General features: G+C 47.0%; 9 protein-coding genes across 9 annotated transcripts; 6 read left to right on the top strand and 3 right to left on the bottom strand.

Annotated features, from left to right (window-relative positions):
• Nucleotides 1-351: 351 nt before the first annotated feature.
• On the bottom strand, nucleotides 352-2660 carry FPOAC1_003923 (uncharacterized protein; the record flags this gene model as incomplete). The annotated part of the gene is made up of 3 exons (XM_044848478.1): nucleotides 352-575; nucleotides 628-844; nucleotides 1578-2660. The coding sequence occupies 3 exons, from the start codon at nucleotides 2658-2660 to the stop codon at nucleotides 352-354; spliced, it is 1524 nt and encodes a 507-aa protein (XP_044714394.1).
• Nucleotides 2661-3315: 655 nt separating this feature from the next.
• FPOAC1_003922 (uncharacterized protein) lies at nucleotides 3316-4714 on the top strand (the record flags this gene model as incomplete). Its single annotated transcript, XM_044848477.1, has 2 exons — nucleotides 3316-3909; nucleotides 4175-4714. The coding sequence occupies 2 exons, from the start codon at nucleotides 3316-3318 to the stop codon at nucleotides 4712-4714; spliced, it is 1134 nt and encodes a 377-aa protein (XP_044714393.1).
• Nucleotides 4715-10037: 5323 nt separating this feature from the next.
• Nucleotides 10038-10706, bottom strand: FPOAC1_003921 (uncharacterized protein; the record flags this gene model as incomplete). The annotated part of the gene is made up of 3 exons (XM_044848476.1): nucleotides 10038-10437; nucleotides 10486-10577; nucleotides 10602-10706. 3 exons carry the CDS (start codon nucleotides 10704-10706, stop codon nucleotides 10038-10040), a joined length of 597 nt encoding a protein of 198 aa, XP_044714392.1.
• Nucleotides 10707-10771: 65 nt separating this feature from the next.
• Nucleotides 10772-11239, top strand: FPOAC1_003920 (uncharacterized protein; the record flags this gene model as incomplete). The annotated part of the gene is made up of 1 exon (XM_044848475.1): nucleotides 10772-11239. The coding sequence occupies one exon, from the start codon at nucleotides 10772-10774 to the stop codon at nucleotides 11237-11239; it is 468 nt and encodes a 155-aa protein (XP_044714391.1).
• A 401-nt stretch (nucleotides 11240-11640) lies between these two features.
• Nucleotides 11641-12306, top strand: FPOAC1_003919 (uncharacterized protein; the record flags this gene model as incomplete). Its single annotated transcript, XM_044848474.1, has 2 exons — nucleotides 11641-12129; nucleotides 12178-12306. 2 exons carry the CDS (start codon nucleotides 11641-11643, stop codon nucleotides 12304-12306), a joined length of 618 nt encoding a protein of 205 aa, XP_044714390.1.
• Nucleotides 12307-18397: 6091 nt separating this feature from the next.
• On the top strand, nucleotides 18398-19956 carry FPOAC1_003918 (uncharacterized protein; the record flags this gene model as incomplete). Its single annotated transcript, XM_044848473.1, has 3 exons — nucleotides 18398-18414; nucleotides 18634-19844; nucleotides 19892-19956. 3 exons carry the CDS (start codon nucleotides 18398-18400, stop codon nucleotides 19954-19956), a joined length of 1293 nt encoding a protein of 430 aa, XP_044714389.1.
• Nucleotides 19957-22115: 2159 nt separating this feature from the next.
• On the top strand, nucleotides 22116-23107 carry FPOAC1_003917 (uncharacterized protein; the record flags this gene model as incomplete). The annotated part of the gene is made up of 3 exons (XM_044848472.1): nucleotides 22116-22586; nucleotides 22633-22900; nucleotides 22953-23107. 3 exons carry the CDS (start codon nucleotides 22116-22118, stop codon nucleotides 23105-23107), a joined length of 894 nt encoding a protein of 297 aa, XP_044714388.1.
• Nucleotides 23108-23608: 501 nt separating this feature from the next.
• FPOAC1_003916 (uncharacterized protein) lies at nucleotides 23609-25242 on the top strand (the record flags this gene model as incomplete). Its single annotated transcript, XM_044848471.1, has 2 exons — nucleotides 23609-24607; nucleotides 24655-25242. 2 exons carry the CDS (start codon nucleotides 23609-23611, stop codon nucleotides 25240-25242), a joined length of 1587 nt encoding a protein of 528 aa, XP_044714387.1.
• A 56-nt stretch (nucleotides 25243-25298) lies between these two features.
• Nucleotides 25299-26225, bottom strand: FPOAC1_003915 (uncharacterized protein; the record flags this gene model as incomplete). The annotated part of the gene is made up of 1 exon (XM_044848470.1): nucleotides 25299-26225. The coding sequence occupies one exon, from the start codon at nucleotides 26223-26225 to the stop codon at nucleotides 25299-25301; it is 927 nt and encodes a 308-aa protein (XP_044714386.1).
• Between the last annotated feature and the right edge of the window lie 396 nt (nucleotides 26226-26621).

The raw sequence follows: 26621 nt of genomic DNA, 5'->3' as shown, positions 1-26621 counted from the left end.
CTTTAACATGGTGCTAACAGATGCAGGTGCTAATGATCATTTTGAGCCGAGAAGATTATTGGCTACCCATTTATTCAAGATCGACGCCACAAAGCAAAGAAGAAACACTTTCGCTTCAGCATTTCTTTCCCTCTGCAACATTTTCGTATAAGTCATAGATCTTCCATCTAATAGAGTCGCCTGCCATGAGCAAGTAAATTTTAACAAGCTCTTCATACCGCCTACATCTTAACATGTCCTTCCTATGGCAAGTCTTGGTGGAACTTCCAAGCGAGCTGTGAATAGCCAGCTGAGCCATTGACGGGCGCGTCAGCTTTCTAATGTTTGAAGTAAAAGTTTCACTTGTCAGGGCTACTGATAGAGCGCCTTGGATCTCTTCATGAGAGCCTTTGGCTGTTGGCTGAACCCAGCTCTCATCAAGAGGTGAAAAACGGAACGCGAAGCCTTTAGGTTATTGTTCATCGACAGGTGATCCTTCGTTTCGGTGCGGATCTTCTGTTCCCAGACGCTCAAGGGCCTGATGAACAGCGTCCTCAAAGAGACAATCATAGTGCATCCACTTCCTACTCTTCGAGCTTGTGCACCCTGTCAGCATTCGGTTGGGCTTAGAAGGGATTTGGTACTTACATATTCTATCGACTGGGTAAAGGAGAGTGTTGCGGCAGTCATAGATCTGGTGGCAATAGAAAGTATGTTTGATCTCTCCATTATCTGACCTAATTCGTCGTCTGAATGTTGGCACTGTGATGTTCATTTGATCAATGATATTCATATGGTTGGACGTAATAAGTTCTCTTGCCTTGTGGTGCTTGCACTCGCTATCCTGAATGTGCTTATGAGCTTTCTGCAGTCTTTGAGAGTCGTCCGTTAGTCACTACTGAAGAGCTATCAATTGTATACCTAGCATAAGTGGCCCCATTTGCAAGCATAACGTAGACAAGAGATGTACCATTGATCTGACTGCAAGCAACCAGCTGCGCTGTCCAAGCATTCTAGGTAATATTCTACAGATTCAGTCGAAAGCTGAAAACATTAGGTACAGGACCAGGGAACTCACTCCGGTGTTAATGATTTAAGAAAACTTTGCATTGCTCGAACAGGTTGACTGGGGTGCGTTGTTGGTTGGGGCTGCGTAAGAAGTACCTACCTACGAGATCACATTATATAATTTTGTTGCATACATCTAGCATCCTCTTCCTAGATAAACAGTAATGTACACGGCTCGTACTAAACACAAAATAACTAGGTATGTAGACGGAACATTGTCCGTGGCGAGCTATGTGCGTTGCAAAGATGCGGCGCCGAGCCTTCCAGGCCATCGAGTATACGTTAGGATACTCATTTTGTTTCACGTAGTGCTTTCATTTTTACTAACTCTTGTTCAAGTTGAAGGGTATTTATTTACTCTAGGAAAAGTTAACGCATTCGCAAAAGCCTTTGACAGGCACCTCGCCCTTTGAGACCTTTTTACGAAAACACTCGAGATGCATTAAATGAATCCTGCAATCTTTCCATACAACTTCCTCCACATCCACAGGACTTTCCTTGTTCGCGCTACAAAATCCGCCTTCACATACAACACAAGTCTTCAATTTGCCGAAGGGTTCACGGGCCAACGAGTCTGTCATGATATTTGGGAGAGCACCTACAGGATCATAGTCTCCAATTTTCGTTTCCATGTCTGACATGAGATCAATGATAGTTCTTCTGAATTCCGTATCCATCATCCCCAAAACCCATAATCGAATGCGTTGTGGAGAGTCATGAATGACTTTCGCCAAAGTCGTGCTACCTCTTCTAAAGGCTTCCTGGAATCCGTTGAAAACTTTTTCGTCAATATTAGACTCTAAAAGGAGTTCATAGTTTCTAACTCGTTCCGCATACCCGGATATCTCCCCATCCAAGCCTTGTTTCGGTTGTGCTTCGTCTCGCATCATATAATCATCACTAATAGCCTGCATGCCATTATAGCCATGATACATGCGCTTGGTCGGTCGGCCAGAATCAAGCACAGACTGTCCACTCATTTCTTCAATGTTTCTCTTGTTTTTGTGTTGAGTATACTCTACCTCTTCGTTCGGCATCATATGATCATCGCTGGTGGCCGGCATGACACCATCACCATGATACATGCGCTTGGTCGGTCGGCCAGAATCAAGCACAGACTGTCCACTCATTTCTTCAATGTTTCTCTTGTTTTTGTGTTGAGTATACTCTACCTCTTCGTTCGGCATCATATGATCATCGCTGGTGGCCGGCATGACACCATCACCATAATCCATACGCTTGGCTGGTCGGCCGGAATCAAGCTCAGGCTGTCCACTCATCTCCTCGATGTATCTCTTCTTTTTAGGTGGAGTATGCTCTACCTCTTCGTCCGGCATCATATGATCATCGCTGGTGGCCGGCATGACACCATCACCATGACCATGATCCATGCGCTTGGCTGGTCGGCCGGAATCAGGCTCAGGCTGTCCACTCATTTCTTCAATGTTTCTCTTGTTTTTGTGTTGAGTATGCATGCTGGTGGCAAAGCCTGCGGAGCCGGTCCCAATTTCATTCCCCGGAAGATGTACGAAAGGGATAGGTGCGTCACTCCTACCCTTCTTTTTTGCATATGAGTCTTCTTGATTACCCATTGAGTCTCTACTTCCTTTCATCTTGACAATCTTTTGGCTCGCGCTTCTTTTTTCCTTTTTGTAACTTGATCAGTTTTCCTTTGGCCCTTATATACCCAGGTAAGGCTAAAAGCAGCAAGTCAACATCCGTTTTTGGCCTTGTGGTCGCTCTTTGTTGTAACAAGAGACCATCTCGATGACAACTTGATTTGGCCGGGTCTGAGTGTTGCAACAGCCCGTATTCGGTCGCTTGTTCGTTAGGTATCCTGGAAATGGGCCCCCCTAGCCCGAAACGTGCCCTGACGTAGTACCTACCACCAGTCTGGATATGTAGTGGGGGATGTTTTCACATCAAAGAAGCACACAGAGAGCAATTAGCGACTAGACTCTGACCGAACTTTCCGGCATATGAATCAATTCTTTGGGGGTGCACATTGGTGTCTAAGAACGCGTATGAGCCTCTCACGTGGCAAAATAGTTAGTGACACGTTTAGCCTCTATTTGAATCCATATTCAATTTGAACGGACCTAATACCTAAGCATGGAAGGCGCAGCGTGTGTTCCAAACGATATGAAAACTTATCTCTGAGGGAAAGATCTCCAGAACTCAATCGCATCTTCGAGACCACCATAGACCAGGAGACTGAAATCATACTGGTTGCTCTACTACCCAAAGCATCCCCCCCTCCCCCACGGTATGGCTTGTCACAACCCTAGTATAACCACTCGATTGCGCAGCGCTGTCGTCGATTGGAACCAGCATCTTCAAAGTATCAAAGACCCAGACGACACCTTTCGCCAGGAGCGGGCTCGTATAAGCGATGTGTCAAAGAAAAGAATCGAAGAGTACTATCTCAATACTCTGCAGCGCAATGGCAATGAAACTGATAACGACGGCGTTGCCCTTCTTTTGCGATCCCTCCTCTCCGACGGCCAGCAAATAAAGGAACTTGAGACGGAGCACGAGATTACCCGAGCCAAAAAGCAAGAACTACAGGACGAAGTAGCCGGGTCGGTAGGGAGGAGAATTGTTACAGATTTGATCGCCATCCTAGGCCTCCCTACTGTCCAGAGTCTCGTTTCTGCGGTACTTCCTCCACCACAAGGAGCTATGTCGACAACAGAAGACTACGTCGATGGCGCGAGCCTGCAAGCTCCTGATGATATGAACGCACCACCAGTTACAGCTGGGCTTACCACACGTTCCCGGACCTACAGCGCAAGGAATGGTAGAGTTCGTCGAAAGACGACTCCATCGATAGGCCCATCCGTGACTGAGGGCGACAGCTCGGTAAGTCATCACATAGTGCCAGCCGTCATGTAGATGGTTACGTAATCGTCTGCCTTTTTCCTTCTTTCACAACTCAGCATCTTTTATATTGGTATTTCATACCAATGAACTCTACCTGTGTCGTTACTTCTCTTTCGTGCTGATTTCTTTCAAACTGGTTTTGGGGTTTTTCTTTTTCATTTTTTCTTTTCTTTCTCATACCTTTTATCACTTTTCTCTCCCTTCTTATGACAATCCAAGACTTATCCCGCTGATAGTGACTTAGCTCAAGAGAAAGCGACAAGCGGGTGATTACGATGAGCAGGATATAAAGCAGGAAAAGAAGACTCCCCGAGTTTCAACAAGACAAACGCCATCCTTTGCTGGAAAGGAAAACTCGGACAGCGTAAGCTCATTGACGACACCTTGTACCAGATCCGGTGATATACACCAACATAGCAATGAGACGACTGTCTCCTCCAGCAGGAAAGGGATGAAATTGCAATTGAAGGACATCAGACTCGATGTCAACCGCCGCTCTGCTCGTGTCATGTTTCAGAGACATCCATTCCGAACCGACCTCGGGGTTTGCCTAGTATTCTTTTCGCCAGACCACGCCAGTGGGGGCCTCGATGCCATGGTTGACCAATCGTTCATGCCTGCATTCATCCAGCTTGTGAACCGGCGGCGACGAACTGCAAATGACCCGGAGGGTCCAGCTGCTCTGAGAACTGTACAACCACCCGTTGATACTCATACGAGTCACAGCAACGACAGAGAGAGAGAGGAAGAGGCCGTCAAGAAGTTTGAAAACAAGAAAGGATGAACAGACACAAAGTTTCACGGCAGAAATCTAATGTTCGTAGTCTACCAACTAAGGAGTAATATTGAAAAACATCTCGACATCTAGTGCATCGTGTGATCCAGTACACTCACTGTTGATTGAGTACTTGACGTTACCTGTGCTCATAATATCGATTCGTCCGTGGTTGCTACGTCGGCGTTCTGCTCTACACCAAAGACCCTATAACGGGCCATGGTTCTAACCCGTCCGCCGTCTCTCTTCACGAATCCCGGTGACCACTTTCTGCATCGCACCCTCTCCATTATCCTCGTCATATCGCTCTGGATCGATCAGAAAATTCCATTTATACGGTCCGTTACAGTCACAGTCAGGCCTTTGCGACATGGCTTTCTTTCTCCAAGATTGGCCATGTTACATCATCGGAGCGGCCCGGCTAGTTCGCGAAGCTTGGACCATGGCATGTAGCAATGCCATCGTAGATATATCGGCAATGTCTATGCTGTCGGGAACGAGATTAGAAGGAAAATTAAAGATTAACAGAATTCTTCGTCACATCAACATTACATACTGAGATGGTGGATGAGCCGATGTGAGCCGTCCAGGAATCATGGTCACACCAAGGTTGTGGTAGAAGTTATAAAGCTAAAGTGCACGAGCACAGCCCGACTACCACCAGTGAATTTATGCAGGACAATGGAGAGGGACATTAGACAGAATGATCCACAAAGCCCGTTTTGGGAGGCATCTGTCTCGTAGGTAACGCGTGCCGCATACATCTTCGTCTGTTACCTCAAGAGATCGTACCTGAACACGTCTTGTTGCGGAGTGGATAGCTTTCATAGTTGTAGGGTATGCGAGGGTAGACAGCCCGGTCACTCACACTGTTTCCGAATATCTGACACGCTTGATAGTCGATGATTTATTAAGGGGTAAGGGTGGGAATCAGTTGATCAGAAGACTGCCCGGCTTTCTCGGCCTCTTTCGCTCAAGATAGGCAACCGGCATAACTAAAGTCATACGTAGCGGCCTTTCTAAGTATGCTCTCTGTAATGAACGCCGCAGTGCATCCTCGTGAAAGATCCTTACATAGCTACATTGAAAGGGGCTTCCTCTTGAGGTTGTAGGTTACCCTGCAGTCAAGCCATGAGACGCAAATCCTGTTGGCATTATTGTGCAGCGGATATGAACGGACGAAATCGGCGACGAGACCTCGACTTGATATTTACCTTCATTATTGCAAAGGGTGGGGCAACATACAAAGATACCCTTTCGGACGATAATCCACCATCAGTGTTTGGCTATCAAGATTGCTTTCGGAATGGTGGCATCTAGAAAAGATGGGTCAATGAGTCGATTGCGTAATCAGAACAGTCCCATTGAAAGGCCAAAATTTGACGATTTCTCATGGGCATCACATAATCAATTCTAACTCAATTTGATCTAGTCTATTTTTACGCCGGCTGTACTCATTTAAATTCTTTTTTTTCTTCCCATCTTCTGTTCCTTTCCTCCAGGACGTTACACAAAGCTCCTGCGAACATAAGTCAGAGTGCAAAGCCTCCTGCCGTTGTAAGACAGTTAGAGATATACGCTCCTGCAAATTTCTTTTTCTTTTCTTTTTTTTCTCTTTTTTTTCTTCTTTTTTCTTCTTTTTTTCTTCTTTTTTTTTCTTCTGTTTTCTTTTTTTTTCTTTTTTTCTTTCCTGTCTTTTTTTACCAGTAGGTCATGTCGTATGTCCGTTATAGGACTCTTTGGACTGGTAAGCATCTCGTGTAGGCTCGATCAGTCCGCCTCGTAGAAACTACCGGCACCGTGGTCCTAGGCGGACAAATTTGACGGCAAGTTATCTTCTAGTGTCCCTGATTGGCGGCGGCGGTTTTAGTCCCTAACCAAGCCTCTGCCGTGGGATGAACTCTTGATTGCCCGTATCGTCTGTAGTAGTATAGGTAGGCAAATATCCAAAACGAAAAGCGGCCAATCTCAGCTTTCACAGGACTGGGGTATGGACAAATTAGCCTGGGTTCCTGAATGGGTGACACTCCGTCCGGTTTCGGCCCAAGCGTGCACATATGCATGCGGTCGGTTCTGTAGGACGGATCGGCGATTTTGAGACTCTGAGCACCCACTTAAAATTTTAACAAGAAACGGCCAAATTAGGCTCGCCTTACCCATACATCAACCAACTACACATGAACCCCAAGTTCGAAAAGTCAAAAAATCGCCATCGACGGAGCATATCCTAGAGGCAGTTAAGGCCTTTCGTCCAAAACCGTACGATTTAATTCCACTCGCGTTCGAGTCGACTTTGCCTTAAGACCTACCCACCTACACCTGTGAGTGTCTTGACACCATGCCAATACTGTACGCCAGCGGCTTAGTTTAGCCGAAAGGACACTAGTCTCTAATCCATGCTTACATACCTTGCCTACTTTTTCGTCCTCGTCTCCCCAAGCCCATGCTCATGCTGTTCCTTGCCTTGCATCGTCCAAATTGTGACCCGTTTCCTGAAGCCCATAACTGTCAGACCCTGCCTGTATTCGGTCCATTGATGCACATTGGTGTATTCATTCATGTTGTGTTTTGTCCAAATCCTGCCCCCTTGAAGGTACTGCCATTCCGGTGCGTAATCTTGAAATATCCCCTGTTTGCATGCGACACCCCAGCACCTGTCCAATTATAACAGGCTACATACTGTGCCACTCTACCCCTACCGGCCAAGATAAGCCGGTATGCCACCAGCGACCGTTGACAGGCCTAGCATAGAACCAGCGACAGCCTCGGTAGCTCTTCGCCAAGGCCATTCTTAGTTCGGCAGCTGGGCCGCTTGGTTTTGCTTGTTGACAAGAGCTCAAGGCCCGGCTACCTGGCCACTAGATCGGCGATCAAAAGTCCGTTTGGGCCGTTCCTGTATCACGTGATATGGGTTCAATACATGATAAGTCGATCGCCATTACCGATGTAACCTCAGCGCTGAGCGGTCGACACTAGGTGGGGGCAAGCAATTTACGGAAGAACGGAAGGCAGAAATAGGACGCTGAACAACAAGATTGACAACGGCATCGTGAAATCGAATTCACAACCAGGGATTCGAAAGAGGTGTTGGCTCTAGCAAACATTGGACCCACCTCTATCATGGGTTTCCCGAGGATTGACCATTGGATATGATGATTCTACAGGGCATATCGGCAACTTTAGGACGGCCGTGGCTGCCCACGCTAGATCCTGACGAAGAACGGCTAATTTGGGCTCCTTTTTGCTTTATGCCAACTAGGTAACCAACTAGGTAACCAACTGTAGGGGAACACCAAGTTCCAAAAGTCCAAAAATCACCGTCTTTTTTTCTTCTTTTTTTTCTGGAGGAGACTGGGGCCTGTCACCACAGGAGGAACGGGCTGTTCGTCCGGCCGTGCGACGCAGAAGGCCGCGGAGAGCCAAGAAGCGGAATCCCGGCAAACGCTTCAGCATGAGAGGGGCTTTTGTTGACGGAAGCGCCCCCTGAATCCCTGACCATAAGACACGCTTATCTAGGTATGTACTAAAGCGAGCAAGCCTTCCGCCTTTGTTGAAGGCATTTTGGACGTCTACGAGAGCCTTCTCCTCCTTGTGACTTCGTGGTGGCGGGGGGGGGGGGCAATAGGGAGCCTTCTGTATGCGTTCTTCCCAGATTGCTCGCTGGGTCTGGAGAAGGACGAATCTGGCCGTGATCATGATGGCCACTTGCCCGGTTGAATGGTCTCTCTGCGACTTGTGAAAGGGACAGTACAGTGAGGTGCGGGTTCACCGTCAGCTGTTTTTTTATCGTGCTTTTATGAAAAGTGTCCCAAGATGGACTGACTAGTGTGACGAACGACCCATGCATAGCCCGAGCCAGAATGTACCCCACCATCTCTCAGCCATAATTGTCTCTTGCTTTGTCGGCGGTCCGGGATAGGGTACCAATATTCAGACCAGCCTATTATAGCTTCAATCATGTGATAGATCTTTTCGTTAGTAACTATCCCTTCATCCGACTCGAGGTGATTTCCATCCTCGCTTTAATTCCTTGATGCTGATCAGAGTGCTGTTAGTAAACAACAGAACAATGACCCCACTAGCGTCATCTGTCACTGGGATTAGCGCCGCAGCTAGTCTGCTTTGAGTCAATTCAACAAAATTATGATGAAGGGCTACTGACGGTGAACCCGCACCCTACTGTAGCAACGAGACAGCAATAGCCAGTCGCACTGTTAGCCAGAGTTGTGACATCTCCTTGCACTCTTCTAAGTTATGATCTATCGTGGAGTATGGGTAGGAGCAAGTGATTTACGATCATGTCGGGATCCCATGACGTGCGGCAGATATCTCCCCCCATAATCAGCTCCATAACAAGTAAATGGCATTTCCGGATAAACTTTTAGCATTCATAATCGCCGTGCGACTTCGTGGAATAGCTCTTTACGTTACGTTACATGTTGCCGCCAGGCATGATCTTCACGGCCTTAGGAAACATGACAACTGGGAAAGACGAGCTGTCGCCCGCATGCCATTCTCTCCAAAATCGGCTTCTTTGATTGAACTGGACAAAATGGGACGACAAGCCAGATAGTTCCCGGTTACTGGCGATTGTTTGATCGGTGGCGTTATAGTAAATGACATCTTGTGTGAAAAGTCCAAAAAGTGCAGCACGATTGAATATGCGGCCCAGGATAGCCTAAAGCGGCTAGACGAGTATCCGTAGAAGCGGCCGATTCTTGACAGCTTTTGTGCTCATCACGTAATCATTCTAACTGGATTCGATTTAGCGCCACTACTTTTTTCTGTTTCTTTAAAGCACTTTCTTATCAGCAATCTTGTTTAGTTCCTTTTTCTTTTCCACTTCATCGCAGGTGAAAGTCGGTCGAAGCAGAGCTCCCGACACTCTAAGTCGATCGGAGATTCCCGCAGGTGAAGATCGGTAGAGCAAAGCTCCCACCACCCAAGTTGGTCAGAGATATAATACAAACTCCCGCAGAGTCGGTCAGAGATATACAAACTCCCGCAGAGTCGGTCAGAGACATACAAACTCCCGCAGAGTCGGTCAGAGATACATACAAACTCCCGCAGGTGAAGATCGGTAGAGCAAAGCTCCCACCACCCAAGTTGGTCAGAGATATAATACAAACTCCCGCAGAGTCGGTCAGAGATATACAAACTCCCGCAGGTGAAGATCGGTAGAGCAAAGCTCCCACCACCCAAGCCGGTCAGAGATAGTTTTTTTCTTAGTTTTGTTTTTCTTAGTTTTTTTTTCTTAGTTTTTTTTCTTAGTTTTTTTTTTTCTTAGTTTTTTTTTTCGTAGTTTTTTTTTGTTACTGTCTTTTCCATATATCTATGATGTAGTTCCCATGCGTAGGTCTGGGTCGTGCCGTAAGACAATTGAGGAGATGCGTTGAGGCGCGAGCGCTCCGTGTAGGTAGGGTTGATCGGTCCGCGTTGTAGACTCGTAGCGACGTGCGGGCTTCGGCTCTGACGGATAAATTTGGCCATAAGCAGGCTCATGCCGTCCCAAATCGGCAACGGTAGCTTTTGGCGTTTGTCCAGTTTCAGCCGTTAGTTCGACATGCTCCTGATTGCCACTGTGACAATAAGGCCTGTAGCGTCCGCTGTATGCGTGGGTGAGTATCCAAAACTGGAGGCGGCCAATCTCGGCTTCCACAACAAGGTTGTGTGGCCGAATATGTGCGATTTGGCGACGTTCTTGAACGCGTGGTACTCCGTCCGGTTTCGACCTGAATGCTCACGTATGTATACTATCCCGAGGATTGACCATTAGACACGATGATTCCACAGGGTATATCGGCAATTTTAGGACGGCCATGGCTGCCCACGCTAGATTTTGACGAGGAGCAGCCAAATTGGGCTCCTTTTGCTATATGTCAACTAGGTAACCAACCAACTGCACGTGAACACCAAGTCCAATAATCCAAAAGTCGCCGGCATTGAGTGTTTCTGGAGGCGACTGGGGCCTGTCGTCCAAAAACGTACAAAACGATTCCATTTGTGCTCGAGTCAATTTTTATCTTGGGATCTGCTCATAGCTGCGAGCAATCGAGCCTTGACACAATGAGCACTCATGACCTGGCGCAGACTCACTGCAATACTGTGCAGCATGCCACGAAACAACAGCCTGAGCATCCTGGCCTCGATACTACCTCACCACAGGAGGAACGGGCTGTTCATTCGGCCGTGCGACGAACAAGGCGGCGGAGAGTCAAGAAGTGGAATCCCGGCAAACGCTTCAGCATGAGAGAGGCTTTCGTTGACGGAACCGCCCTGCTACGAAAAGCGGCCAGGCTTGCGAGGTTCGACGACATTGCTGTAGACTTGTGCTTTTGGGACCTGGGCTGCTCGTCATGGGTTGGTGTGGAGCCTCGACCTTCTGGCGCGATAAGCCGCAACATTAGAGAGGTACGTCTGGGTCGTGGCCGCTTTACCCCACACTGCCCGATAACTGACCCTAAAGTTCGAGGGTGGGAGTGGGATCGAGGATGGGAGAGCGACATTCCGAAAATGGTTGCGCTCTCTACATAATGGAATCGCCAAATACGTCGAAGCATATGGTGTCCCTTGTCGGTTCAAATGTTTCGACCCTTTCAAGGAACAATGGCTTGTCATCATCGGGGCGCCCGCCGGCTGGCTCATGGATTCTCAGCAGACCTGCGTATTTGGATATGATATATCGATATCAACTGTGCTATCTGGATATATCGATACTGATATATATCGATATCGATATAACTCTCTGCCTCTTAAATGGATATCCAGATTGATATCCACCTAAATACCGCTCTCTGATTGGCTAAAAAGATCTTATCAACTGATTAGATGATGAAAAGGTTTCTCTCAATTTCATCAGCACCACCATCTCAGTACTCGTTCAAACGGCCCTAGGTTTTCTAGCACAATTAGCTTATCCAGGTGATTTATCGACCATGACATCATCTCAGACCACCGCCACCTCTACGCCCTCGATTTCGGACCAGCCCATTACTGGGACGCCTCTGGACTTTTTCCTCTTCTTCAACGCGACGTATCCTGATGAAGACACCCAGAACACCACCGGTGGGTCACGTAAGCGCAAATCCAGGGGTATGGTGATGTATCGATGTCTCCATTGCCCTGCCGATAAGCCCTGGGCGAATCGGAAGCGGGACAACGCATGGCATCACGCCCGGCGGTGCCATGCCGATATTATCTCTTCCCTCGATCGCACGCTCATTGGGGGCAGTTCTGATGTTGTAGATGATGAAAAGGAAGTCAAACGTCCTCGGATTGATGCTTTTCTTTCCTCTCGTTACTCGGATGGTGGCTATATCGAGATCAAAGGAAAACATATCCGCGGTTATCCCACATGGCAATTGATATCCTCTCAATCCCTCCTGAATCATCTGATATTGAGTCTCACTTCTCATCGGCGCGGCGTACGCTATCATGGGATAGAGAGAGCATGACCTGTGAGAACCTTCAAGGTTGAGTGTGTAGGCAACTGGATGCGCGAGGGTATCATTATACCCAAGTCTCACGGTGGCAGTGGCGTTATTTCCAGCGTTACTGTTGAATTTAGCGTTGAAACAGAGGCAGAGGACTTTCTAGATTAGGGTACTTTCTTGTTCTTTCCTCTAGCCTGCAAGAATTATATGTGGTTTATCTGGATATCAACCTTGCTAAAGTGGCTATGTGGCTGTATGGATATCTACCTGGATATATCGATATCCAGATAGTTTCTCCCACTTATCTGGATATCGATATGAGGGCCAGAATTTCGGTGGATATCGATATACGCAGGTCTGTTGAACGCTTTCTCAGTAGCCCGCTTCGATGATCGCAGTGTCCAACTCCTTTTCGGCGTCTCCAAGCTCACTTCCTACACGCTTTTCTTCTTCGGCGATCCGCTGGCACTCTCTTTGGGCACAAGACAGCTGATCTGTGATGGATGTTCCCTCTGACACGATCAGTGTCCTGATCTGGTTGATGATATATTGACAAGGTAGGATGCTTGATGGTTGCTGGGCGGGAAGAGGTGAACTGGCCATGATCGTCGGTTTGTTGGGTTTTCCATGCAGTGCTTTGATCCTCTCTACCGCCGGCAATGCCGTCGAAAGCGATGGTGAGTTTGTATCGAGTGAAGTGATCATGCCCAGGAAATTCTCCCTCGCATCCATCGGCTTTATAGTCCGCGTCACGTCTTGTGATGTAATCAAGCGCCTCATTTTCTCTAGAACGAATATTCCGCAACTTGTGCCATCCTTTTGCTGTGCAGATTTCTATTCAGGTCAGACGCGCCGAGTAGTGAAAAGTGAGGAGGTTGGAGTTCTACCTTCCTATAGAACGCAGTTGTGTAATGAGGGTAGTGCTCTTTGATCCACCGTATGAAAAAGACCTTTACTTGCTCCGAACGTGCTGCATCTTCCAAAAAGTCGTAGAAGTCTAAGCGAACAGACTTGGATCCGGAATCAGCTTCATAGTCAGATTCGGATACCAAAACGCAGAGCGTCCAGTGGCTGGAACTCTTGTGATGTAAGGGGATATATATCTCATCGCCCGGCTTCGGGATGTTCTTTAGTTTGGACGGGATCTTTTCTCCATCGACGTCAAACCGCACGGGATCCAGAATCTGTATCGGGGTCTTTGATGACGGGAGGCCAAGCTTGAAGACTTCACTGACGATACATATAGTATTGTCACACAATCTTTCGTTTTTTGTCAGCTGTGAGTTAATTTTATCGGCTTGCTCAGTCACTGAATTTAGTGTGCTTTTTCGTTGCAGTTCCTCGTCATCTGTTGATAATTGAGTGGTGACGTCAATCCATTCGTCGCGAGCTACCTACTTTGCGTTTCTTATGCGGCCCCGAACCTGGGCTTGCCTCTGGTGGCGGTGAGGCTGGTAGTGACGATGATGGTGACGTTTACTTTTTAATGTTTATATTGCGCAGTAGTGCTGGGTGAAAATGTATTTTATAAAACTTGATTGTTCATTATTGATATGAGAGTTCTTCTCGGGTTTATATCTCTAGATGATTTCATCTAGGACTTTGAACTCTAAATCTAGGACTTTCAGTCTGACAGTCTAAACCCTGAAAGGAAGGGGGATCCCCGGATTTTCCAACACGCCCCCATCCACCTTGTCTTCAGGGTACAGAGTCATCGTGGACTTCAGTACTCCAAATAATACGACCTGCTTCCTCGATCGGACATGCACTGACTCGAATGGCTTCTAGAAAGTGGCCATGACTGACTGCATTCAACGGTTTAGTGAGTCCGTCTGCTACCTGCTCGTGTGTGCTAACGTATTGCACATCAATGTTCCCGGCTTCAACTTCTTCTCGGATATGGTGCTCGGTTAACGGAATGTGCTTTGTCCTTTGGTGGAGCTCAGGGTTTCTGCATAGCTTTAGGGAACCCTGGTTGTCGCCGTTCAGTAGGATGGGCATATGTAGCGGAAGGAGCAGTTCAGAAAAGAGGTTCCTAACCCAGGCCAATTCTCTGGCACACTGGGAGAGTGCTGTATATTCAGCCTCAGTGGTCGATAGTGCTACTGTTTCGTGCCGTTTGGCCCTCCATGAGACTGTAGACCCTTCAAGTTGAACGAGCCACCCGAACGTCGATCTTCCCGTAACGGTGTCGCCTTTCCAATCTGAGTCGGCCCAAGCTGTGATGCTCCAAGCGGATTCAGGATCTTTCTTGACGCCCCCAAGCACTAGGCCGTGGTCTCTTGTCTGCTGTAGATAGCGAAGACTTCTTTTGATCAGTCGTGAATGTGCTGGTGATGGATTCGACATGTATCTCGAGAGTACCGAGAGAAGAAAAGCTAAATCGGGTCTGGTTTGGGTCATTCCATACATCAACGAGCCGGTTTTTCGAGCTATAGTCTTCTCGTTCTTCTGGAGAAGCCGAGTCGCCATTGTCTCTTGGTTGCAGTGTCGAGAGTGAATTTCGCTCCATCGGGGTCTTGACCGGTCGGCAATCCTCTAAGCCGAATTTCTTCAGTATTCTGGTAAAATATGCATCCTGGGAAAGGTAGATCAGCCTTGAGTTCCTGTCTCGGGTTATTCTTACTCCAAGAAAATGGCTAGCGGGACCAAGATCAGTCATGGTAAAGATCTCTCCCAGGCGGGCTTTGTACCCTTGGATTGCTTCCTTGTTGCTGCCCATGATGAGGAAGTCATCCACATATGTGATGATGATCACTCCCGTTGTGGGATTGTGATATACGGCCGTGTCAGACGTTGCTTGTCTGAAGTCAAGGGATTCCAAGGTCTCCTTCAGCTTCTTTTGCCATTGCCGAGGCGCCTGCTTGAGCCCATAGAGGGATTTGATCAATTTGCAGATCTTCTCAGTTGAAAATCCTGGCGGACGGTCTTCTGGGTGTTGGTCAAAATACTCGACAAGTCCTTCCGGCATTTCGATGAAGACTTCTTCGTCGAGGTCCCCTTCCAAGAACGCCGTCGACACGTCCATCTGCTCAATTTCCCAGTCAAGACAGGCAGCAACGGTGAGGAGGATTCTCCAGGTCGCCGATTTGGCAACAGAGGCAAAGGTCTGGTTGTAGTCAAAGCCGAACTGTTGTTCAAAGCCTCTGACCACCAGCCGCGCCTTGAACTTGTCCAGGTTGCCGTCCTCTTTTTCTTGACCTTGAATACCCACTTGACTGTAAGTGGCCTATTGTGAGCTTGGTTGCGGTCCAGCATGCGCCAAGTTCCTTTCGTGAGGAGACTGCGCAGCTCACTGTGTATTGCTCTGAGCCAATGCTCCCTTTGCGGACCTTGAAGCGCTTCAGTCATTGTTTTGGGCTCAGTGATCACCTCTTTTCGGGGATCTGGCAGCTTAGCTGATGTCATGGATGTTGTCGTCTGTCCATGCTGAGGATTATGCACCTCGGCATGCTGAAGATTGTTCACTTCAGACCTTCGTGGGCTCGGAGTTTCTGTCTGCTCCGTGACTGACTGTGGCCGGCTTGAGATGGGAGCTCCGTTCTTGCGGATTTCCGGCTCAACATCATGCTCAGTTTCGGTCAGGAGTTCTTTCTCCCCGACCTTTTCGTAGAATTTCACATTTGCAGAGCGGACGATCTGATGTCCCTTTCTGCGAGAGGGCACCCAGCAGGTGTAGATCTGTGAACCTTCCATGCATAGGTAGATTCCAGCCTCTCCTCTTGGACCAAACTTGTGTGATCTCAATCTTCGTTCTTTTGGTATGTGTATCGTGACTTGTGAGCCACAAATTCGTTCTCCGGATAGATCCGGCTTGTTGTCTTGTCCGGGGAAGGCCTCGTTGAGAAAGCTTTCCATGGGAGTGAGGCCATCAATTGCCCTGGTGGCTGTCACGTTTGTCTTGCGCACCATATCTTCCAGGACCAATGGCCAGAGCTCTATCGGGATTCTTTCCGATTCCATGGTTGCTCTGACTTTGTCAAAGATGATGCGGTTAGAGCGCTCAGCAACTCCGTTAAATTCAGGAGTATATGGTGTCGTCTTGATGATTTTGACGCCGTGGGTGTACTCGAGGTTCTTGAGAGACGCACCATAGAGCTCAGAGCCGCCATCCATCTGGATTGCGTACACTCGGATGCCATACTGAGTTCGTATCTTCGAGATGAGCTGGCCTAGAAGTTCCGAAGCCATTCCCTTCCTCGTGAATGTGTAGGCCCATCTCATTCGATGTTTATCATCTGTGGCAATCATTCCCCATCGTTCGCCTCTAATACCTGGTGGATTGACTTTGAAGGTGTCAACATGGATGAAACCGGCCTTGGAGGCTCGCTTCCGTTTGTTTCGTGGAGTCCATCGTAGGGCCTTTGCGATATCGCAGGCGAGGCAGTAATTGAAAGGCTCATGATTGTGGTGGCTGTCGCAGAACATTCCTCTCGTCATTTTGGCAGTCTGCGATACCTGATATACGTTGACGTGGCCGAGTCTTCGGTGCCAAAGATCGACATCCAGGCATTGCTTTGATGAAACAATGTGGTGATTGCATGGTTCTGGCTGGAGTTCGGAGACGGCCTGGTTTGAAACGGCTGTCTCTCTGACCTCAGTGTTGACGTACAGACCGTCCCTTCCTATACGGAGGAGACCAAAGACGTCTCCTGTTGGGTCGTATATGTCGTTACCGTCAATCCAGCCGCCGTTCTTGTACAGCCTGAGCCCTGACATGACGTTTACCGGAAACTCAGGGATGAATAGCGTGTCTTTGAGGTTGACTGTGACCTGATCGCCCCATTTGTTTATGAAGCAAATTTTGACTGTCCCTCGACCGGATGGGTACACCTTCCCACCGCCCGTAACGAGGACCGTTCGGGTTGCAGGCTGCAGCACTGTGAATAGTCTTTGGTCGTTGCAAATGTGGACTGACGAACCCGTGTCGAACAGCCATTCTGCGGTTGAAGAGATGCTATCAAGGGAGACCTTACACGTTTCTGTATTGTCCATAGGCGGCTCGTCTGAGACGCTGTCTTCAAGAATCAGAAAAGATCGCTCGACTGTCATGTGATTTGATTCCTTAATATGGAGATTCTTGCTGTTGTCGCGTTGACGATCATGCTCCATGAGTTCCTTGGCGAGACGGACTGCCCAGTCGGGCCGCTTACCCTTATGGGCGAACCAACAATCATTTTCGTGATGTCCTCTCTTCTTGCAGTTTGTGCAGGTATAATCCTTGTGCTTGCCGACTCGATGATTGGTCTCCTGGTTAAACTTGTTCGCGGCTCGCTGGTTCTTTGAAGAGCCTCTCCTCCGTCCACTTGCCTCTTGCTTTCTTGTGGTTAGGCCCTTCCTCCCGGTCTTTTTTACCGTGGGCCCAGTACGTAGAGGCAGTACCATGACTGTCATCGTCATCTGATGACCTGTTTTCATCAATGAGATCTTGCTGCATTGATCGTAGTGTTGGCGGATGCTCAGAGCGAAGGAGAGCCCGTTGTCTGGCAGTCCAGTCGGGGTACTCGTTCTCACAGGCAGTCAGATAGACCACCTTTTGAGGGTATCTGAGATTGGTTCCTTTTGCTCGAGGAGAAGTTTGACGAGTCGTTCGAAATCGACATTGAATTGTGGAATTGTCTCGTAAGAGCTTGATTTGATCCGGATAAACTGGTAAAGTGTTGTCTGCAGGAGAACTGGGCCTGTGCCAATACAGTAGGCCTGGAGAAGGTTGAACATCTCCTGGGGGTTTTCAATCCCGACCAGTTGACTGAGTGCTTCTCCAGTGCAGTTACCTCGGATGGAGACGGCAGCTTTCGCCGCCCTGATCTTTTGATCCATTGTCTGCTGTTCCTCGGGAGGGTAATCACCAAAGACAGCATCTTCGAGACCATTGATCCGAAGAATGGCCTTCTGAGCTGGGCAATATTGCTCCCAATTGGAGGGGCCGCCTAGCTTGAGCTCTTGCGGAAGGAAAAGAGTATTCTTTTCGGAGATGACCGTGGTACTGTCATAGGTTGAAGATGGTGTGTGGTCTTGACCTGAAGCACCAGATCGCGACGATTCGGATGCAGGCGACACTCTGATGGTGTTGCGAGTTTGCATAGTGAAAGGTGGGGCTCGACGTGAGGCCATTTTGGGATGAGGTTAAAGTTCGGTTCTTTGATTCAGAAGAGAAACCCGGTGTTTGCTAACCCGGGCTCATAACCTATTGTTTATATTGCGCAGTAGTGCTGGGTGAAAATGTATTTTTTATAAAACTTGATTGTTCATTATTGATATGAGAGTTCTTCTCGGGTTTATATCTCTAGATGATTTCATCTAGGACTTTGAACTCTAAATCTACTCGTTGGCTAGCCGGGAGGGGGTGCCAACTAAGCAAGCTTTGCTTAGTTGGCACCCCCTCCCGGCTAGCCAACGAGTAGGACTTTCAGTCTGACAGTCTAAACCCTGAAAGGAAGGGGGATCCCCGGATTTTCCAACAACGACTGGGTCGGTAAGTGACACATCAGCCAGTGCAGCATTGAATCCCACGGCACCATCGTCAGAAGATGAAGAAACTAGCCTTTCTCATACCGAACGGCCCGGGCAAGTGGACGCATCAAACACTTCCGGGGCCACCCAATCGACAGGTGCGCCTGAAAAGACACCTACGGCAAGTCAAGACACAGAAGCCAAACCGCCAACAGCTTCGGAGGACGCGGTATCATCATATGCCAGTGTATTTGAAGAGCTTGCAGGGGCATCAAGCCTCCCAGATGTCTCGTCCACTGGCGCAGGATCTGCAACTACAGGTCCGGTGACAGAGAACGAACGAAGCCTGGAGTCTACACTCGCAGCCTCATCTGTTCCGTCGTCCATTACCGGTACGACCGAACTAGAAACTGCGCCATCGTCAACATTGCCACAGACAGGCGCATCCCATGATAACGAAACAGAGGAACCGAGCGGTGCCTCGTCCAATGAAGAACGCACCACTTTGCCCGAAGATCATTCAACCCAGGTACACTCAGCAGGAACTGAAGAAGTCCCGACTACATCCTTAACAGCAATTGCAGCAACAACGACGACTGCATCACAGGCACAGAAACCCACTGGATCGACTACAGATTCGAGAAGCACTGATACCAGCAAAGATACCTCAGCAGAAACGCAATTTGCAAACACGGATACAGCGTCCGACCGGGCCGTTTCGTCCACACATACGATCTCAACGACGACCAGTGCCGTCGCTCCATCCAGCGATGATTCAACGAAGCAAGTTAGTACGGGAGCCAAGAGCTCTCGGGAAGAGATAAAAACCACATTCACAACTTCCACTTCCACTGTGGATGAAGAAGCCACTAGTACGGTAAGCCCGTCCGTTGGGGATTCGATGCTCTCGACAGAGTGCTTCGACGGTGGAAAGCCGTTTGGCCTTGGATATTTGTTTGGCTTCGGACGCTCAATCGCTTTTGGAAATTTGTTTCCCCCCGACCCACGGTATGATGACATGATACAGGACATGACGAAGCACTTCTGTGGCAAGTCATCTATTGATAACAGAATGAAAGCGGGTGACGAATGCATCCAAGACTTTTGGCAAGATCGTACTTCCCAAGTTGGCTACCTATTCGAAATCTGTCCAAGGAATAATTGCCCATACTACGGTCAACATATGGGCCATCCGCTCGGACAGGAAGGCCTCTCTTGCACAGACATCTTTATGGAAAGGATTTGGCGCTTTTGTAAGTTTCCAATGTTGTATGAATGTCATCAAGTTAACAGTTTTCAGGCAGCAAGAGGGATGGGGGGGTATGGGTTACTGGGTGCCTCGAATACAAACTGAAAATTGGTTAATCTGTTCTAGCTACGAAGGACAATTTGCATATTGAGAAAGAGCCATATTTGGGGGCGGAGGGGGAGGGGGGCAATCTTGGCTTAGGTACTAAGCATGTTATATAAAGTTGGTTTAAGCCTAAAACCCGCCTGCACCGGAAAGAAACCCTTCTCCCAGTTGTGGTACGTTATATATACCGGTCTCACGTCTTCTATTTGTTGAATACTCAAGAGCGTACAGTATGTGTGAACTTCATCTGATAAAGTCTAACCCCCCCACCTCCTTTTCGGATGATAGGCACACGAGTTGAGCTCAGGTCGCCACCATCGCCCCAACGCTTGGAATAGTCGACGAGGTAGCAAGTTACAAACCTCGCCAAAGGTTCCCAGTGAGATACTGCCTTCCTGTATGGATTCCTGGCGAAGCAAGTTGAGAAAGGCCTTCTGGTATCAGGAAGTGTTTGTTTTTGAAGTTGCATCGGCTTTGCATTGACGAAAGTGCTGTGATTCGGCGCACCATTGAGTTGCCTGAGGTTAAGTCATAGCTTCTCGATATCTGGCTTCCCGATCTGTAACTTCTTGTAGATGGGTGGATGCCTCAAATGTAAGAACATTGAGCGTTCCTTGCGTTTTCTTGGTACTTGTCTTTACTCTCAGCCTGTCTGACTGTCTTTTGTCTGTATGTTGACCTCAAACTATTTGCTGCCTTCTCGGGAAAGAGAGAATCGTTGGCATGCAGCACCTTCTGTCCACGGTAGAAGTTCGGCCGCCTGATGTCCTATGGATGGCCTTCCTTTGCTTCTTGGATTGAACCCCCCCCCCATGAAGCTCTGTACAATGCGCCCGCATCGTCTGAAGCTGGCGGATATTAAAATGACAGTGTCGACATTTGAGGACTTCAAGCTTGGGTGGGGCGAGGCAAGTAATGGCCTCATTTGTTGGTGGTGGATATTGTAATTGATGTAGTTCGGTCCGGGTTCGTAGCACATTCAGTATCACTTTGGTATCATCCACTAGTCTGCGCCGGATCCCTGGCTCTATCCCAGGATGATTCTTGGCAAGATGGGTGGCGAATTCGTTAGCTAAGCATGCATACTGGCACTTCTGGCATACAAGAATCCGATATTGAGACAGAAGCATAAACGGGTATATAGGGTTAGAAGGGTCGAGCTCTGTCGTAGGCTTGAGTGCCATGGTCTAACGAATCAGTGCTAAAGAGAACTAACAATAAATGCCGGCTGGCTGTCACGCTTATCGTGGTAGAGAATAATAAGTTAAAATTAGAAAGTTGACGCGCTGCTGTTGTCTTGCCTAAACGTCTTTCCAAGCACCAATCAGAAATACAAGCCAACCCCTTATCGTAGCCGAATCTATCACAACGCTAGTCTGTTTTCCAAAAATCAAGTCTACCCTCTGTAAATTGAGGTAAAATCAATCAATCGTACAGCAATTGATTTTTGGACTGTAGGGCTAGGTCAGGCGGACTAGAGCCCAAGTGTAAATCCAGACTCAAATGAAATTGATACTTGCTAATTAGTTAATCACACCTTTGGCTATGATTCTGTCTATTTTTTATATACTTGTTTGTTATGATTGAAGTTTGTCTTTGTCAAATTCGAGCGGCGACTAGAAAATGGCAACTAAAATCTGCCATTCACAATCATCCCGACCCTATCCTTGCAAAACTGACATTGATACACTGGTACGGAAGGCCACAGGGAGCAGTGTCCCAAAAGTGCGGATACGACATTTTTTTGATATAATAACCCCTTCCGTACGGACCCGTTAGAGAGATATTTTTTGTGATCGTTAGATAAGATAAGGTTCGCTGACGTAAGCAGGTCACGTGCCCACGCGATCGCGCTATCAATTTCGTGATAGCTTCCTTTCCTTTTTTTTCCTTCTCCACACAACACACAACAAGGTAAGAATACCCTTCCTTTGAACCCCAATAGCACCCCCAATACGCCCTTTCATGACCTGATATCACGATATTCGGTTTCGCATTGCTTCAAGCTTCAATTTGCACTATTTTTTACCCTATTTACACCATTTGCGACCGAAAAAAGCTGCCCTTCAAATTGAATCTTGAAAACTGACGCGTGTGAAATAGGTGTGCTACGCAAAGCACCCAAACCACACCGAATTCGCGAATCTACCCTCTCGTACTGCCTACTACGATGGCCCCTCGAAGTGCTGCTAAGTCGGCGCAGAGTGGCAAGGCTGCTCGTGGAAGGGCAAAGAAGGCATCACGATCCCGTACGAATGTGCCTACTTCCGAAACTGAGGAAACCGTACTCAACGATACGGCCGAGTCTTCTACGCCTACCAATTCTGCTAAGTCAAGCAAGAAGACTCCTCCGCGCAAGAAACCGCCCCCTCGTACGCCTGCGAACGAGAACGAAGATGACGACGGAAGTGAGACTGACGACGATGACGATGTTACGATTACGCACGTAACCAATTTGAAGGAATTCGGTCCCCAGGCTGCACAGCTTCTTCCGGAAAAGCTCTTTGGCATTGCAATTTCTGAAATCGACTTTCGCACTTCCGTACGGCCTCAAGAAGCTAAGAAGTTTACCATTTGGGCTTTTTTGCGTGCCCTACGAGGTTGCTCTGTCAAAGGTCTTGAGGCAGTCAAGAAAGATCAGGTAAACACTATATTGATATAATATGTTTACGTACTTACACGTATAGGAACCTCGACCTCTCGTATTGCGTACTAAGAAGTCGAAGGAAAAGAGTGAGATTGAGTACGTTCTCAATTTTACTAGTACGCAGAACTGCGACGCTATGCTTCGCTATCTCTTTGGCGAGGAGGTAATGGACGACGATGGCAACCCCAAGGTGTGCGAGAAGTGTTTGAAGGGCAACGGAGCACTAATTGGCTGTATTGTTGGAAACGGTGCCTCCTCCTGTGCCAATTGTGATTGGAATCGCTCTGGTGCCGCCTGCTCCTTTACGAGTACGTACGAAGCTATATGTTTTTCTATTTAATTATACTGACTTTTTCTTAGACTCTCCCCGCAAGCGTAAGCATGCCAAGAGCGACGACGAGGACGATGACGACAGCGGCTCAGACATCTTGGAGGGTATTGACCGCAAGACCTGCCTCAAGATTGCTGCTATCTTCCGTAAGGCTACTGACAAGAAGAAGAAGAAGCATACTTGAACGTACGTAACATATATATTTACGTATTATTGTATACTAATTTGTAGTAGGGTCTTTTACTGTATGCCTTTGACTTAAAAGTCTGAAGGCTATTTTTGATGATTTACGAGGGAACGATTAATTTGCTGGCAATGGGGACCACAGTTACAGATACGTAGGGATACGAAGCCCTATTATATAGGCATACGAAGCAGTACGATACCCTTAGGTCGTTTAATGAAATTCTTTGCTTTATTATATGTTTACAGTGAATATACTATATATATAAAATTGCCTTAGTATAGAAGTTAAAATTAAAGTAAAAGTGCTACGTACGTAATCTGAAAATTGAAGTAAAAATGCTACGTACGTAATCGTACGATTCCCCTCTAAACTAGGGCAATTACGTACGTAGCATTTTTACTTCAATTTTTATAATTAAATCCCTCAAAACCTTTTACGTTTTTCCTTTATTCTCTTTTCTTTTCTAGTTATAATTCTGAAAGATTATCTTTACGTATTATGTCTTTTGGTCGCCCTACGGTTAATCTTGAACCATTTCGTGTTCAAATTGAACAGTGGAAATACACTGATCAATTAACAATAAGGCAGATTCTAGAGTCCCTTACGAATCAGTTGAATATCAGAGTAGGCCGTTCAACATTATATCGGTCTATACAACAATGGGCTTTAGACTCTTCCCTAGGCAGTCAACAGGTCAAAAACACAGAAGATTCAGAGCAACTACGTCGACGAATTACAGAATTATTCTACGATCAGGTCCTCAATGACCGTTATATGCTTCTACGACTACAAACGGAAGGCTTTATTATTACAAAGACCGGCCTTGAGCGTATTCGACGAGATTTGGGGCTTTGGAGGCGTCAAACACCAGAAATGTCTTCTACGATAAAGACCAAATTATACAATTTCTTCGAAAACGAAAACGAATTGCATACAAAGCTTCAAACCTTTGGTCGTACATACCTCTATGTTTACGTACGCCAGCACCAATTTATCCTAAGCCGCAAAGCCCTCTATGAATGTTATCGAGAATTTATGCCTACGAACGTATCCGATCGATGGCATACGATGAAGCATCGCCGAACCGGGTGGGCACCAGCTGGGCCTGACTTTATTTGGTCCCTTGATGCATATGATAAGTTAAAGGCTTGGGGCATTGAGATTTATGCTGCAATTGATGCTTATTCACGGTATATTACGTGGTTCTATTGTGGTATATCAGCAAATACATCACGAAGTGTTGTAGAGCAGTATCTTTATGCCCTTCAACAACGGGAGACTATGCCGTATCTTATTCGGTCTGATCGTGGCAATGAGACTCTTTTAATGGCCGGTGCACATTATTACCTTTCGCAAGCGCAAGTACGTAAACGGAATAATACGACACTGGATCAAGTGCAATTTGACGATGTTTGGATCTATGGCAAAAGTACGCATAATGAGAAGATTGAAAGCTGGTGGCTTCGATTAAGTAAAGGAAGGGCTAAGTTTTGGCGCGTACGTATATTTACTTATTATTTAATATTATAACTAATAATCTATAGGAATACTTCAGTATTATTACTGCTGAAGGCCAGTTTTCACATGATTATCTATCAGACCGTATTGCTATATTATATCTATATATGCCAATTATACGAGAAGAGCTCACTGAGTTCGTACGTATATGGAATGTGCACTATATACGCAAACAGGCCAATAGACCTCATGTGAACCCAGGGCAACCTTGGAATCTTTACTTCCAGCCAGAAGCAAAGGACTCCAAAAGCTATGCAGAAGCTATTCCAATGGATCGACTACAGACCCTTTTGAATATCTTTGAAAGCGATTCTATTGATTTGGATGCGTATTTGCCCAAGGATACAATTGCAGTTTGTAATACTATCCTTGAAGGTCAAGATAACTTCCCAATTGATAGCCCTATGCAACCAAAGTATTCAGTATACCTATTTTTACGGGCTCAATTGGAGATATATATTACCCTAAAGAAAGAGCCTTTTATTGGGCTTTTGGATATCCCTACGGGTGGTATAAATCGCGTACGAGATCATTTGGCAACATATGATATTGATGTTGATATACTCGAAAGTATTCCATCGGAAAATGTGGAGGAATTTGATCATCGGTTCTAGTGTATTTGATAGTAATTGAAGCAATTTAAAGCAATTTAAAGCAATTATAGAACTATTTAACTATTACGAGGATTCCTTCCTCGCTTTGCCCGCGTAGGGAGCACTTTCCGTTCAATCCCTTTCTTCTTAATTGGCCGATTCTCCTCAATTGGCTGTTCATCTGGCCCTTCTTCCTCAATTGGCTGCTCATCTGGCCCTTCCTCCTCAATTGGCTGCTCAACTGCAATGATATCTTCTTGATAGGTTGCTAATATTGCCGAAGTATCACTTTCATTGCCGTTATATTCCCAAGTGAATGATACAGCATCGGCAGTATTATTATCCTCCGTTTTAACCTCCTCTTTGATACCGTATTCTCTTTTAACAGAAGATACGGGTTCATTCTTGATCTTAGAAGCCACCTTACGTTTACTTGGAGCACAAGGCTCTAAGTCAGCAATAGGCTCTGCTTGCCTTTTTGCACGTTTACGTACAGGCTTAGTTGAATCAATTGGGAAGTCTGACATAGGCAATACGTTAAAGTTAAAGAACGTAAAGCTAATAGGACTATTGGGCCTTTTAGGAATTGCAATATTTGCTGCTTCAAAGAATGAGCTTAGTGATACTGCTTCGTATACACTATCATTGAACTCAAACGGGCCAATTGTAGGCCCTGAATTGGAAAATGATGATACAACCTTCCAATCCATTGAAAGAAGCTCCTTCTTGCAGGTCCCTACAATGAATTCAATCATTGCCTTGTGCGATGGAAATGTAGATGCTAATACGGCCTTGAATTTGGCCGTATGTCTTGCAACACAGTAGGCCTTCCCTGCGTAAATCGGGATTTTATATGATTCGTTTATTGCTTTTAGGTATCCATCACAGATCCAAAATGCAGCAACGAAATCGATCGTAATTGGGGTCGTACGGCCAGTTATTGCAATACTTCGTCGCTGACTCTCAACGGCAGCAGCTTGGGCTTGTGCATAGCTAATAGGCATTGGTCTTGTTCTGACTGAAGGAATTGTCATCGCATTGCCTCGTACTTGTGTGTTTGGGGTCGTAGGTGGTGAGTCGAGTGTTAAATCGATTGTAGAAGAAGAAGTAGATAACAAAGGGAGCCGTTGGCAGCATAACGGGCAAAAATTGGCCGATGGGTATTGTGACCGAATATCTGCATGGCGACTGCCATCTTCTGGGCAAAAGGCCGTCATCAGGGAGAGGGATTAATGCAATTTGATGCATTACGGGAGTAAAATGGCATCGTACGGGGCCGTACGGACTCGTACGAGCTTGTGTTGTTACTAAGGGCTCATGACCTAATTGCGGACTTCAGTAGGGAGATATGTTTTGATATAATACTATCTATTCGTATTACTGTATAGATAAGTGACTAA

The sequence above is a fragment of the Fusarium poae genome, chromosome 1 (genome assembly GCF_019609905.1).
Source record: "Fusarium poae strain DAOMC 252244 chromosome 1, whole genome shotgun sequence".
NCBI classification, from domain to species: Eukaryota; Fungi; Ascomycota; class Sordariomycetes; order Hypocreales; family Nectriaceae; genus Fusarium; species Fusarium poae.
The sequence above is the reverse complement of the archived record's forward strand: the minus strand, read 5'-3'. Positions and strand labels throughout refer to the sequence as shown.